The 14317-nt window shown below is 41.6% G+C and overlaps 1 protein-coding gene across 1 annotated transcript in view; it reads left to right on the top strand.

The window, feature by feature from the left end:
* LOC117883033 (vertebrate ancient opsin-like) overlaps positions 1-13650 on the top strand; it is a 163824-nt gene extending 150174 nt beyond the window's left edge. Inside the window, exon 4 of the mRNA XM_034781960.1 lies at positions 13387-13650. Coding sequence (XP_034637851.1) covers positions 13387-13650 — 264 coding nt within the window. The remainder of the gene's footprint in view (positions 1-13386) is intronic.
* The last annotated feature ends 667 nt before the right edge of the window (positions 13651-14317 follow it).

Raw genomic sequence — 14317 nt, 5'->3', positions numbered from 1 at the left:
CAGCTGAAGTTGGACAGACTTACACCATGGTCCTCAGGACAGAGGAAGAAAGACACCCTGGGGAATACATGCAGCTTCAGAATTATACAAGAGAGTGTGTGCACATGAGCCCTCAAACATATAGAAAGTTGCAGAAGGACCATGTAGCATAGAAAGCATGGATCTAGAGGAAGCAAGTTTGTGTCTTCAGCCTTTGCCCAGTCCCTTGACCAAATTGAGCACAGTCATAAATCCCGAATGGCTTCATTAGTTTCAGCAAAATTACTCTGGAATTGGATGGGGGTAAGTGGGAGAATAATTTGTTCTCCCACCTCTAGCAAATCCAAACCACTGAGAGGCTCTCTGACTAGGATATTTGGTTTCCATTGTGTAAAATGAACATGGATTGTAAGTTTCTTTTACTGTCATGTAGAAACAGACATTAATGCTTTCAGTCTAACTGCTGAGAATGGGGATTGATTTTACTCTGAGAATTGCCCTGGTTATGTTTATTGGGGCATAAGAAATTCCCATTGAGTAAGAATTTTCCACCCACCACGGTTCGTTAATGATTAATTAGTTGGAAGAATGTAGGCTACTTTCTTTGGCACAGCAGCATATCTTTCCATCTCCTGGAGCTCTTCACTGCATTTTTAAAGATGGTACATAGACTGAGTCTTTCATTTCACTACAGAATTATTTTTTCACTTCACTCACCTTTACACACTTAAGTCTGAGCTGCTGGGAAAATATTAACGTGCTTTGCAAGGGACAGTGTCCACAATATTTGGCAATGACTGGGGAGAAAAAAGGTGCAATAATGGATAAAGCAAATTCATTTCACATTTCAAGTGTATGTTCACCAAAGTCCATCCCACCCACCTATTAGTCTTTACTCAGTCTGTTCTTTCCTTCTTAGTTGAGGTCATAGGTCAGTGAACATGAAGAAATATTGATCATCTGTCTCCTTTATAATAGCCCTTAACGTACTTGAAGACCATTATCAGGTTCTCCCCACCCTCCAAGACTTCTTTTCTTAAGACTAAACATGCCTAGTTTACCACCACCACCTCACAGCACTCTGACTCACTAGATCTCCCTTCCCTATGGGTCCAGGTGCCCTCTTTTAAACCTAATTGGGTCAGCTGACCAGTCAAAGGTGCATTGGCCCTGCCCCTCTTAAAGGGCCCAGTCACTATGTGACAATAGCAGTTTTCTGACTCAGCCTCTTAATGGCTAGAAATCTTGTTTCCCTTTCCTGGGGCTTTCCAATAACAAGAAGTACCCCACTCTGTATCTCCCATTCCAGTTACATTACTTAAAAGCAAAGTTTATTTGGTAAGGGGTAGAAACTAAAGAAAGTCATAAAAGTTGGTTAATCAAATTGATACTTATGTAGCACTTCACTACAAAAAAGTGCCACCAAGCCAGCCCCAGAACTTAGATGATTTAATCTAATCTAATATGAACACCACTTACTTTGTATAGTAGAAATTAATTTGTCTTTGTGCATAGTGGGCTGCATCCTTCATCCCAGCTTCCATCAGGTAAGAGACAACAAACAGTTTCCTCATTGAATACCTCCTTCCAGTCTTGCATGACTAGCCATTAGTCTTAAACTCCAAACCACATTTGAGATAGGCCTCAGTTTCCCTTAATGACTTCCAATACTTGGATAGACATTTAGCTAGGCAAATCCACATTTGTGACTAGTTCAACCTCAGAATTTCACAAAGGAGCTATTCATATTGAAGTTACATAAAGTTTCAATTAAGTTTAATACAAAATTAAAAGTCAGATACCCACACCTACCCTTGCAGCTCAAATCATAGTTAGAAACTATTAGTTGTCTGGCAGGAAGATTTTTCTCCACCATTGGAGTTAATACACCACAGCTTCCAAAGGATTCTGCACCTAGATAGCCATAGCTTCAAGAGCTCTCAGGAAGAGTATAGAGAAAAATAAGACAAAGCATGTTCTCTCACACTGGGAGAAGGTCACAGCCACTATACAGCAGCAAGTAAAATGAGAAATAATGGAGATGCATCAGGAACTGGGGATCCACAGGGCTCTTAGGAGCTAGCAAGTTCCAACCTGCTACCCCGGGTCCTGCTAACAGTTGCCAAAATAGAAGCTGAGCTCCAACAGAGCACTCCAGTCCTGGAATCCAATTGGCAGAACAGTGGGAGTCCTGATTGGTTCACCGCCTCTATACAAACCCAGCACAGGACCAGGAAGTTGTCCATGCAACTGGGATTTCCCTGCTTAAGACTACTTCCTCTGCAATACCTACTCCTTGCTATTGCTCTCCTGGTAACCTGACCCTACCTGCCTCCCGCCACCTGACTCTCAGTTTTGCCTTCTGACTTGCCTTGGACTCTGGCCTTCTGGCTTGCCTGGTATCTGACCCGGCCTGACTACCAACTCCTGCTCTGACCACTAGGAAAGACGGCCCATGCCCCCATCATGCCAAAATGATATCAAGGGGAATACCATCAAATAGACAGACAGTGAATATTAGAGTGTCACAAATGATAGAAAATGATGATCTAAAGGAACCAGTTCTGCTTCCACTGAAGTCAATGGATAAACTCCTAATGACATCATTTGCAGGTTCAGGTCCATAACAATCATGATGAAAGAACGTAGTCCCATATGCTCATATTGCCAAGAAGTAAAATCCTCTGCCCATGGCAGCACATGCTGAAGCCAGCATCTCAAGATACTAGTATATAATGCAAGGTAATGTCCATGTAAGGAAAAGTTATTTACTTATTCCCATAATACAAGAACTAGGGGTCACCAAATGAAATTAATAGGCAGCAGGTTTAAAACAAATAAAAGGAAGTTCTTCTTCATGCAGCACACAGTTAACTTGTGGAACTCCTTACCTGAGGAGGTAGTGAAGGCTAGGACTATAACAGCATTTAAAAGAGAACTGGATAAATTCATGGTGGTTAAGTCCATTAATGGTTATTACCCAGGATGGGTAAGGAATGGTGTCCCTCACCTCTGTGTCAGAGGATGGAGATGGATGGCAGGAGAGAGATCACTTGATCATTGGCTGTTAGGTTCACACCCTCTGGGGCACCTGGCATTGGCCACTGTCAGTAGACAGGATACTGGGCTAGACGGACCTTTGGTCTGACCCGGTATGGCCGTTCTTATGATTGCTTCCAAACCCTTTCCATAGGGAACAACGTCACTTTCAAAATATGCCCCTCAATACTGCCCCCTTGGTTTCGCTTTCTTCCCTGAATAAGGACTGGTGGCATGGCACAAGAGAGGTTAAGGAGCAGATTGTGCTTTGAAGACTCTGTCTTGACCTGGAGGAGCTATCAGAAGAATTGTGCTACCAGCAGACACTCTCATATGGAGGTCTAGGAGCACAGGGGAAGCATGCCCCCAGCATCATCCTGTACGTTGGCGTGGCATGTTCCAGATGGGGCAACTGGCCAGTTGCCCCATCTCTGACTGAAGCAGTGATGGGGTATCATCCCTGCCTCACTGCAGGTGGCTTGTACCGCAAGGAAGGCTGAGTGTACATAGGGACCATAACTGTGCCTGACACTTGTGGATCATATATGGCTGTAGCCCCTTGTGTCTCCCAACCACTCAGTGCATCTACACAAGGGTGAGACAATCTGGTCCTGAAGAAGATGGTATGTTTCTGTAGCACAGAATACTCTGGGAGCATGTGAGGTGGCTAAGAAATTACATTAAGATATATATCAGGTGCTCATTAACTCACAGATGAGAGGCCTAGCAACATATGCTATCCAGATGCTTGTACTGCACTCATTACCTTATTTGAGCATCTTCTGAGGCAGGCTAACCCAGCACATAGGGGTATTGTGAGGGGTTGGGTCACAGAAACCCCTTTGGGACTGCCACCTGATGTGCCTAGACTACCTCTGAGCCTGTTTTCCCTGCCAGCTTGCGGGGTTCAGTACCCTGCCTTGTTTGAGCCAGTCACGCTTGCCTCTTGCAAACACAGATCCAAGTCTGAACCACGTCCCCCACAAGCTGCAGGCTTAACTGAAAACAGCTTAAGAAATGCTCCCGTCTCCAGCACTCAGATACCCAGCTATCAATGGGGTTTAAACCCCAAATAAATCCATTTTACCCTGTATAAGCTTTATACAGGGTAAACCCATAAAATTGTCCTCCCTCTATAACAATGATAGAGAGATATGCACAGCTGTTTTGCCCCCCCCCCCCTCCAGTATTAATACTGACTCTGGGTTAATTAATAAGTAAAAAGTGACTTTATTAAATATAAAATATAGGATTTAAGTGGTTCCAAGTAATAAGACAGAACAAAGTAAGTTACCAGACAAAATAAAATAAAGACACGCAAGTCTAAGCCTAATATGGTAAGAAAGTGATTACAGATAAATCTCACCCTCAGAGATGTTCCAATAAGCCTCTTTTACAGACTAGAGACTTCCTCCTAGTCTGGGTCCAGCAATCACTCACACCCTTGTAGTTACTGTTCTTTGTTCCAGTTTCTCTCAGGCATCTCCTTGGGGTGGAGAGGCTAGCTTTTATGCCAGCTGAAGACAAAATGGAGGGGTTTCCCCAGGGATTTATGTAGTCTCTCTTTTGTGGGTGGAAACCCCTTCCCTTCTCCTATGCAGGATCCAGCTCCAAGATGGAGTTTTGGAATCACATGTCCATGAATGAAGCAACAGAGGGTCCTGTGGCAAGATGCAAGTCTGAAGAAGTGAGGTTCTTACCCACGAAAGCTTATGCTCCCAATACTTCTGTTAGTCTTAAAGGTGCCACAGGACCCTCTGTTGCTTTTTACAGATTCAGACTAACACGGCTACCCCTCTGATACATGTCCATGAATGATCAGTTCCTTACAGGCCGGCGCCACATTCCCAGGAAAGCTCAGATGTGGATTGGCATCTCTCAACGTTCATTGTTCGCTTAAGTGATTCTTGATTGGGCACTTACTGAGAATAGTCTTTTCCTCAAGAAAATGACCAACTGCTTCACTGAGTCTACTTAAAATCAAACAAGTACATAGCCAATATTCATAACTTTGAATACAAAACTGATACATGCATGCAAATAGGATGAATATATCCAGTAGATTATAACCTATGCAGAGATCTGTTACATTCAGAAACCATATTCCAGTTATGTCATATTTACACTCTAAGCATATTTCTATAAAGCATTATGGGGTGCAACATCACAGGTATACTCAGAAATTTCAATCATAAATTGAAAAACTGTTCATACTGTGTCAGATTCAAAACAACATAGGCAAATATCAGTTTCTGAGCCCTAGTCAAGACTGCTGCTAGAAACTCAGTGCTGAATTCTTGGCTAATTTCAGGAAAAAGTTCATAAGTTGAAGCTCTATCACTGTAAAGAGGACAGTCTGTTGAAATGTTATCACTGGAGACTGTTCACTTGTGAAAGTGGGCCAGGCGACTGAAAAAAGAAAACTAATTAGTTTGCTTCATAATTGAATAATCTCAAGCAATTGCTGGAGTAACACTTTGGTGATCTGTTTCCCTTTATGAAATATTGCACAAAGAAAAGGCACTGGCTTGAGGGTGCAATAATTGATAAACAAGTTTTTAGTTTCTCAAGGCTGTGTTTACTAAGTGACAGTTTATATGGGACATACAATTACTCCTACCTACATAAGCATGATGATAATATTGGAATCTATCAATGTACATACATTCTTAATACTAACTCTAAGTGACTCCAGCATCTCCATAAAAGTGCTCATTTGTTGTTCCCTTAGCATCTCATTTGGCATTGTACATTGGCTTGTGTAGCACCAAACTGTATTATGGAGCACTATTTAGTACCCAATCCTGCAAGCCCTTATTTGCATGGGAAAGGATTGACTGCATGTACAAATAAGGGTTGTCAATTAACTCAGACAATGACTCTTTCAGTCAAATAAAAACTTGTATTTATGAATAATGTATCATTCAGATGCATTCATTATGCCCTTTTATGTGCATCTGAAAAACGTGTGACCTGGCTGTGCATTTCTGAATTAAGAGCTGAATGCAAAAGTTGGAACAGAAGCTCCAAACATTTCCATCAGTGAGTAGTTCCATTGTTACCAATGAAGCTATTCCAGTTTACACCAGCTGAGGGCTAACCATTCATTACAGCTTCTACTGATCATTTATTAACCTCTTATAAAGTATTTATAAATATACCCTTAATATCAAGTGTGTCCCGGATTGAAGAGATCCACAAGTATAACCACAATAGATGTAAAGGCTTCTGGTTCTTAAGTGCAAAAGGTGCACCTGAGTTGCACTCTAGAATGCTCATCTGCAAATTAAATTAGGGCTTTTTCCTATGGAAACCATTACACTTATAAACAGTACAACAGCAGTTAAGATGTCCTTTGAAAGTCTTTCTGCTCCTATCTAAATCAATGGCCAAACACCCAATCGTAAAAGGGAGCAGGATTGGGCTCAACTTCAAACATAAGTCTCTTTCCGCTGATTGTGTGCCATTCTCTGGGGGATGGGGAAGCATGGCACAAAAAGGAGCTGTTTAGTGTTAGGTTTAATTGTATACAATGTACTTTGTTCCCTGTTTGAGGATTAATTCTACTTTTTCCTGAGAGTGAGAAGAGACTGACATAGTCCTCCACCTCAAGTGGGTTGAATCCAAGCAGCCACCCTGTATTCAAAAATACATTTTGATAATGGCCTTGAAGTGCCTGCATTGTGAAAACTCTTCAAAGGAGCATTTAATGACCGCATATTATTCAACAACATTAGCGAGCCTCCTTTTGCCTTTGGAGATTACAGTGATCTACATTTGATGTATTTGCAATAATTAGGTAATAAACAACTGGAGACAACTTAGGACACTATAAAGCAAACATTTTCTAATAAGTGGTTTCAGTTATTATACTCTGTTACAGTTCCTGCAGCAAGGCCAACACACTACAATGGAGGATTCAGTTCCCTTTGCCATAACTATCATGGCAAAGATTTAGAATTCGTTTTCTCACCTCACCAATGGGCAACTGTCAAAGGGGAAGTAGATCCTTGTCTGGGTCACTGAATCGACTATTTGTCAGGGCTCCAGCTAGTCCTAATTATGAAAGATGTAGCCACATATTGCCTGTCTTGTGAAATTTGCTTCCTTCCCAGACCTCTAGCCAAGATCGTAGGGAAGAACCTTAAGTTTATACTAAAGTGTCACTAACATAACTATGTCAGTAAGGGGTGTTATTTTTTGACAGAGCTATGCCAGTCAAAGCCATAGTGAAGATGCAGTTGTGCCTGTATAAGGCACTTTATGACACTATAGCTTATTTTGCTGAACTGGAATAAGCTAAACTGCCTGTACTAGAGGGTTGATGCTTTTGCTTACAAAGCCTTAGATTTGGGTCACATTTTTGAGCCTATTTCTGCATCCTTACAGGCATGGATTTGTTAGTTATTAAAGAAAGCAGAGACACTGCTCTCCTGTGACTCAAGCAGCTGGCACCCTAAGCAGGGCCTTGGTTTGAGCTTGGCTCAGATCCTGGGACTCATTTCTAGCCAGGGTTTGGGGGAAACACTGCATGTCTGCCCCTCTACGGGAATAAGAATGGCCTTGGACATTTTCATGAAGCCGTATTTATTAGTCCAATTTCTTTCCCCTAGTTACTGATCTTAATTTTGCACACCTGTGTGCATGGCCTGTTTCTGAAGGGTGTGCTGACATGCCTTAAACTGTCCCTTATAAACACCTGTTAAAGAGAAGCTTCCCCTAAACATTTGTACAGATATAAGCGTAGCTTACATACCTCTTTCCAGAAAGACAGAGGGGGTGCAAGCTTATTCAAATCCACTTATTAGAAATTCAGTAGAATGTACAAAGATATTATTTCACTATTCACCAAGCTGTCATCTTGCCCCATTGTCCTGTTTTCCTAGTTCCTGCCCCATTGTCATCTACTTTTCATTATTATTTGAGAAATTCAAAGATAAAAGGCTGCAAAGGTGTCTGATGTAACTGGTCTTTTCAGCAGAAAAGGAATTGGAGTGTTTCTGGTATTGACAAAATCTTAGATTGAAAATACCATCCTTATTCAAGAGAAATCCATTGGGGGCAGCTTTTCAGGGACTCTCAGATTCATGAAGTGTGATAATTATTTAGGAACACATGGTAGGAATTGCAATGCCAGAACACATGTCCATCTAGTCCAATGTCCTGTCTCTGACAGTGGCCAGAACCAGCTGCTTCAGGGGAAGATCCAAGAAACCCACAACATGGACAACTATGGAATAACCTGCCCATAAGGAAAGTTTCTTCCTACGCCCAGTCAGTTAGTGATTGGCTCATGCTCTGAAGCATGAGGGTTTCCTCTCTTAAACCCCATTATCCCCACCTAATCTAACTGGGGATGTTTTATAATCCACATAAATCTCTAATCCTTTTCTGAACCCTGCTAAGCTCTTGGCCTCAATTGCAGTTTGAGGCACGGAGCTCCACAGGTCAGTGCCTAGAATAATACAAGTTTATCTTTTTAAAATTGTGTTGCTTTTCAAGGCCATTGAATGTCTCTGAACCCTTTCTAGTTCTGCTGTAACTTTAAGACAGAGTCCTGAACTGTATACATTATTCCCAATGAGGGTATGCCATCAGTTCCAAGAATGGCATTAAATATTTTCAGTACCAAGTTCTGCCCCAAGACTTATGCACCACAACTCTATTTATCATCTGCATTGAACAGGCTGTCACTGACCTGTCCACAGTGACATCTGTGCCTCCACTGCGCCCGCCTGTACTCCCCCTCCCCTGGTCATAGTTATTTAGAATCCAGCAGTGTGCATGAGTAGTTCAAAGAATTCCATTCTATGTGCATTTGGAAGAGATGACTTTTTCAACACTAGCATAATACCCGATCACCCAGCTTTGACAACTCCCCGTGAAGTTTCTCAAACCCAACTCTAGTTGCAGTAAGAAGTGATTGCGACTTCTGCAAGTTTTGCCACCTCATTGTTCCTCCCCCTTTTCAGATTAAATAATACACCGCTACCTCGATATAACATGACCCGATATAACACAGATTTGGATATAACGCAGTAAAGCAGTGCTCGGGGGGGAGAGGGGGGGCAGGGAAATGCTGCACACTCCAGTGGATCAAAGCAAGCTCAATATAATGCAGTTTCACCTATAACACGGTAAGATTTTTTGGCTCCCGAGGACAGCATTGTATCGAGGTAGAGATATACTGGGACAAGTGTAGAACCTATGTGGCACCCCACTATTAACCTTTAGTCCTGCTGAAAGTTGCATATTTATTTCTACTCTGTTTTCTCTGAGCTAATTTCTAATCCATTACAGTATTTTGCCTCTCACCTCATGACTAGTTCGTTTCTTGAAAAGTCTCATCAGGGACTTATAACAGGAGATTTTCAAAAGACACTGAAGGCAGCTAAGCACCCAATTTCTATTGACTTTTAAAGGGAGTTCGGTGCCTAAGTCGCTTGGAAAAATCTCCCTCCTTAATTATATTAGTTGGTTCTCCTTTGTCTATGATTTTGCTGTCATGTTTAAAGAAGTATAGTAGGTTAGAAGACATGCTTTTCTTTTACTTAAGGAAAAAAAAAATCACACCATGGTTATCTCCATGTGATCATTTCAATCAATGTATCCAAAACTGAAGTAGACTTACTGCTCTGTAATTCCTAGAATGACTTCTAAGACCTTTTAAAAGGCATAACTATGGTATTTGCTCCTGTCCAGTGCTCTGGTACAATAGTTGATTTTTAATGATGGATTGCACATTCTCTTAGATGCTCAGCCACTTCATTCTTAAAATTCCTTTGGAACTCTTGGATGTACAGTGGAAATACTAAGAGATTCACTCCAGTTTTAAAGGGTTTTTTTTATTTGTATCCCCATAGCACCTAGGAGCCATGGATGAGGACTCCCTAGTGCTAGACCCTGTACAAACAGAGCAAAATGTGGTCCCTATCCTATAGATCTTACAGTAGAAGTAGAAGACAAAAACCATACTCCCTATACTTGATGGAGAATGCCGCAGAAGCCAGTAATACCATTAAAAAAGAAAGAATTGGCGCAGCTATATATTGATCCTGGTGACTTGTTGCTCTTTAATTCATCAATTTGTTTCACCACCTCCTCTTTTGACACCTTAATCTCTGACAGTGCTTCATCTACTAGCTGAAAATTGTAAGCATCTCCCCATTATCCTCTACAGTGGAGACTAATACAAAGAAGTCATTTAGCTTCTCTAACATCCTTAAACTCCTCAGTTATTCCCTTTATTCACCACAGATTCTTGCACTAGCTTCAAGGTGGATGACTTGTAATTTGAATAAATTACAAGAAGTCTTAAGAACCAGAGTGGAGAGGTTAATTGTGAAAATCTAGAGATGACAATTGAAGTTTCTGTCAAGGTTCCATCCCCACCAAGACACTCTCAAATGGCTGACCAGGTGCAACATGTGCATCCAACCTCAGTTTCCCCTTATTCAGTCCCCAGAGCCAACTGAGTTGTCCCTCCTTTCCTCACCCACAAGACCAGCAGCCATCTCACCCACCCAGGAAAGGAAAGCAGTTCTTCTCACAGTCTAACAGGACCTCTGTTTTCTGGCATCATTATTAATGTGTGCCTCAACTCCCAGGTCCCTCAAACTGAAACAGTTCACAAACCCTAAAGTTAAAGAGGCAGCAGTTCACCAAGTTTGTTGTCCCTGTGCCTATCCTCTCTCACACACACACACACACCTCTCCAGGTCATCTAGTTACCTAAGGCAACAATCCCTACTCCATGACTCCTGCAACCCTACTTCAGGGCCTCCACCCCACTGACCGGTCTCCAAATTTCTTACAACTCTTCCACTGCAACTGTCACCTCAGGGCTCCTGCAGTGTTCCATTCCCCAGGCCTCCTTACCTCTACAGAGCTCCTCCAGAATCATCCTCTGCCCCTAGTTGAAACAGATGTTCCCCTTTACTGAGGAGCTGCCTCATAAGACTTCCAGTTGGTGGAGTTCCCCAGCTTCAGTCAATCCTGACCCACCAACTCTACCCAGTTCTTCCTCTGGGCCAGATCTTCTTCCCTGCCAAGAAGCTCTGAACTTGTGCTCTCTCAAGGGAAATCAAGAAAAACTCATACAGCTTGCTCCAGAAAACCCTTACCTAACACAGCCTAGGTTTTCAGACACCAGGTGCCTTCTATCAGGCAGCTAATTAGTCACAGGTGAACTGGACCAACTCTCAAATGGGCCAATCACCCTGTGACAGTTGTAATGCACCATTCAATCCTGTTCCCCTCTGTAGGGGTGGGGTGGGGTGGGGTGGGATGGGGATGGGAATGGGGGAAGGAAAAGAAGACAACAATAGGAAATATTCTTTGTATGCTGTGAGGCAATTGAGAGTTTTTCAGTGCAGGTAAGAGTAATTTAATATTTCAGAACTCACCATCTCTAGTTTATAGGGAGCAGACTTTAAAGCACTATTAGCAGAGATTGCTTTAAAAACTATGGAGAAGTCCAGCATTGGGAGCTGACCTCTGTAATGCAGCACAAAACCATTTTGATGAAAAATGGCTCTTTTGACCAACTGAAAATTCTCCAACAAAATTTTCCTGTTGGTTGAAACTGACTTTAAAAAATCCCATTCAAATGATCGTTTTTCAACAATCTGGTGATATGTTTTGAATAATCATTTGTTTAATTAATAGGTACTAATGGCCTTAACTCTCACTTCATAGACAAATTCTAATCTCCAATGCATTCCATTTTTTGCTGAACATCTAAAAAAAGCACTGCATAACAGATGCTTGACTCACAAAAAGTCTATCTGGAAAGCTTAACTCCAATAAACTACCTAATTTCCTTTTTATTCCCCCAATAAGATTCAATTAGGTAGACAACCTTGCTCTGATGTTCAGTTAATTGAAGCTCCACCATATTTTCAATAAACCAGCCACAGGCTAGTACGATTGATTTGCCAATATCATTAGCAGGTTCTGGCAGCCTTTTAGATCATGGTTGAATTAATGCATTTTGCCTATGATTACATAGTCATTATAATAAAGCCTATTAAGCTATTAGCCATGAGTTCTCCCATCTGAGAAGTACAGCTCTTTAGTCAGGAGTGGATGAAATGGATTGGGTTGTAACAGGCAGATATACAGTACAGAAATTCCTACATGCCTTTAGATTATTACACTGCACAAGCCTACTGGAGTTAACTATCTCACTCAACATGATCACGCTTCCTCAGACTTGTAATTAAATAGATGGGGAACATTTCTGAAAAAAATGAAGGCTTTTACAACTAACAAAACCTTAATGGGACAATAGGACATTGTAATTTAAAGGTCTTTGTGAGGTAAAACAATAAAATCTTCTGTATAGTCAGCATAGTACTGAGTTGTAGTAATCTCTTTCGGTACTTCAACCCCTCAACTGCAGCAACTCCAGCCTTGACACCCCTTTCCACGTACTCCCTGCATCTTTTCCCATGCACGTGTGTGAAGCATGTATGACATGATGATCTCTTGAGGTCCCTTTCAGCCTTCGTTTCTATGATTCTGTGCTGGCCAAGCCACTTCTCTCTCCTTATTTAAACTCCTCCTTATAAATCACTTCTGCTGTTTGTCAACAAGAAAATAGTGAACTATGCAAAATATCAGTTATATTTAATAGAAACCCATTGTGTGCAAACTCAATATCAAAGTCATGGCATGATCTTGGTCTTATCTTTGTTCCTCCCTTGCCTCCTACCATGTTTCTCACCCTCTTGTTGCATTACTTCTGAAACTAAATTGGAAGATCTTTGAGTAGGGACTCTAGCTTTCTATAAATAACTAAGAGCCTAGAACACTACAGAGCTCTGGAAGAGAGGATAATCTGAATAATCTAGCTGTGCACATAGATGGCCTATGTTAAGCGTGTTCTTTACTTGCTTCCCTTATCCACCCTCTTCTGATCCTTCGTATTGCTTGTTATACTCACTACTACATCATGGCTTAGTTGACCCAACAACATCTTGCACACAACCAATGGTTCACTTGTGCAGAACCCATGGTGTCTGGGGGTTCTGTATGGGCACAGCAGTCCACCTACATGCTGGGATTGGTGCCCTGGCTTGTAAACTGTTCAAGGCAATAAATGGTTTTATACAATCCCTAGCATAATAGAGTCCTGATCTCAGCTGGGGCCTCTGATGGCTACTGTAAAAAAAACAACAACAAAAACAAGTTGAATCGCAACATTATACAATTAACCACCCACGGTGTTTTGCATTATTGTTCTAGGAAATTAAGTGCTGTACCCAAAGGAGGACCTGGGAGTACCATTGGGTGAAATGTTTCACACAGAATAAGATGGTGTGAGTAAATAAGATTCTCACTCATTGTTTATGTTTTGTGTCTTAGTTTTATAGGTGCTTTTGTGCACTTCTGAAATGTGATAAAACATCTGCTACCACCAGCAACAAGTTTTCTTCAAAGTCCACCCGAGTGTGCCGCACTACACCAAGGGTACAGGACAACAACTTCACATTTGTTGCTGCATCTGCAGGACCGCCATCCTTGGAACGGCAGGAGGCCACCATTAGCTTGCAGAATCCAGAGCCAACCATGGACAATGGCCCAAGCGCAAAACGAGAAGTGCTGCTTGTAGCTCACTATAGCGCTTAATCAAAGCAAACACTGACTTATACTATGTGATTTGGGGGGTGTTGGTGGACAGGAGAAACAACTGTCAACTGGTTTTGTGACTTTGCCTACCACTTAAACTGATGTATGTTCAATCCACCAACAAGCTGTTGCTGTCATTCCTGAAGATCCTGGTAAATGGAATTTCAGACCCTTTGGGTTTTTTTTAATTAATTAAAACCAGGGTCTCCTCTTAAAAAGTGTGTGGGGGAGGTGGGTAAGTTTAGAATGTGTTTGTGTTGTGGTTTTTTAAGATTTTCCTTATGCTAGAAAGAGGTCTGATGCCTCTTATTATACCCATTGCAAGTGTCAGGTGTTCCATCCTGGAATTTGTTAGGATATTTCATCACTGAATAGAAGCCCAGCAAATGAGTAACTTATTCTCCACTGGCATGCAACATCAGCAGTATCCCAGAGCATGTCCTTTTCTCAAATTATGTAAGTATGTGCTTTGGATGATTACGTATCTTAAACTCACTTAACTCTTCAGTACAAGCCTGCATACATTATAATAAAATTTTAATATCTTGAGCCACTCAGAAATTAAGCTATACATATTGGACGTTTGCCAAAGGTTAATTCTTGCTAGATAGATTATTCAAAAACAATACTTATTTTTAGGATTCTTGAAGGATTCTGATTTTGGGAG

Source organism: Trachemys scripta, chromosome 9 (assembly GCF_013100865.1).
Source record: "Trachemys scripta elegans isolate TJP31775 chromosome 9, CAS_Tse_1.0, whole genome shotgun sequence".
Taxonomy (NCBI): domain Eukaryota; kingdom Metazoa; phylum Chordata; order Testudines; family Emydidae; genus Trachemys; species Trachemys scripta.
This window is presented reverse-complemented; position numbering and strand designations above follow the sequence as displayed.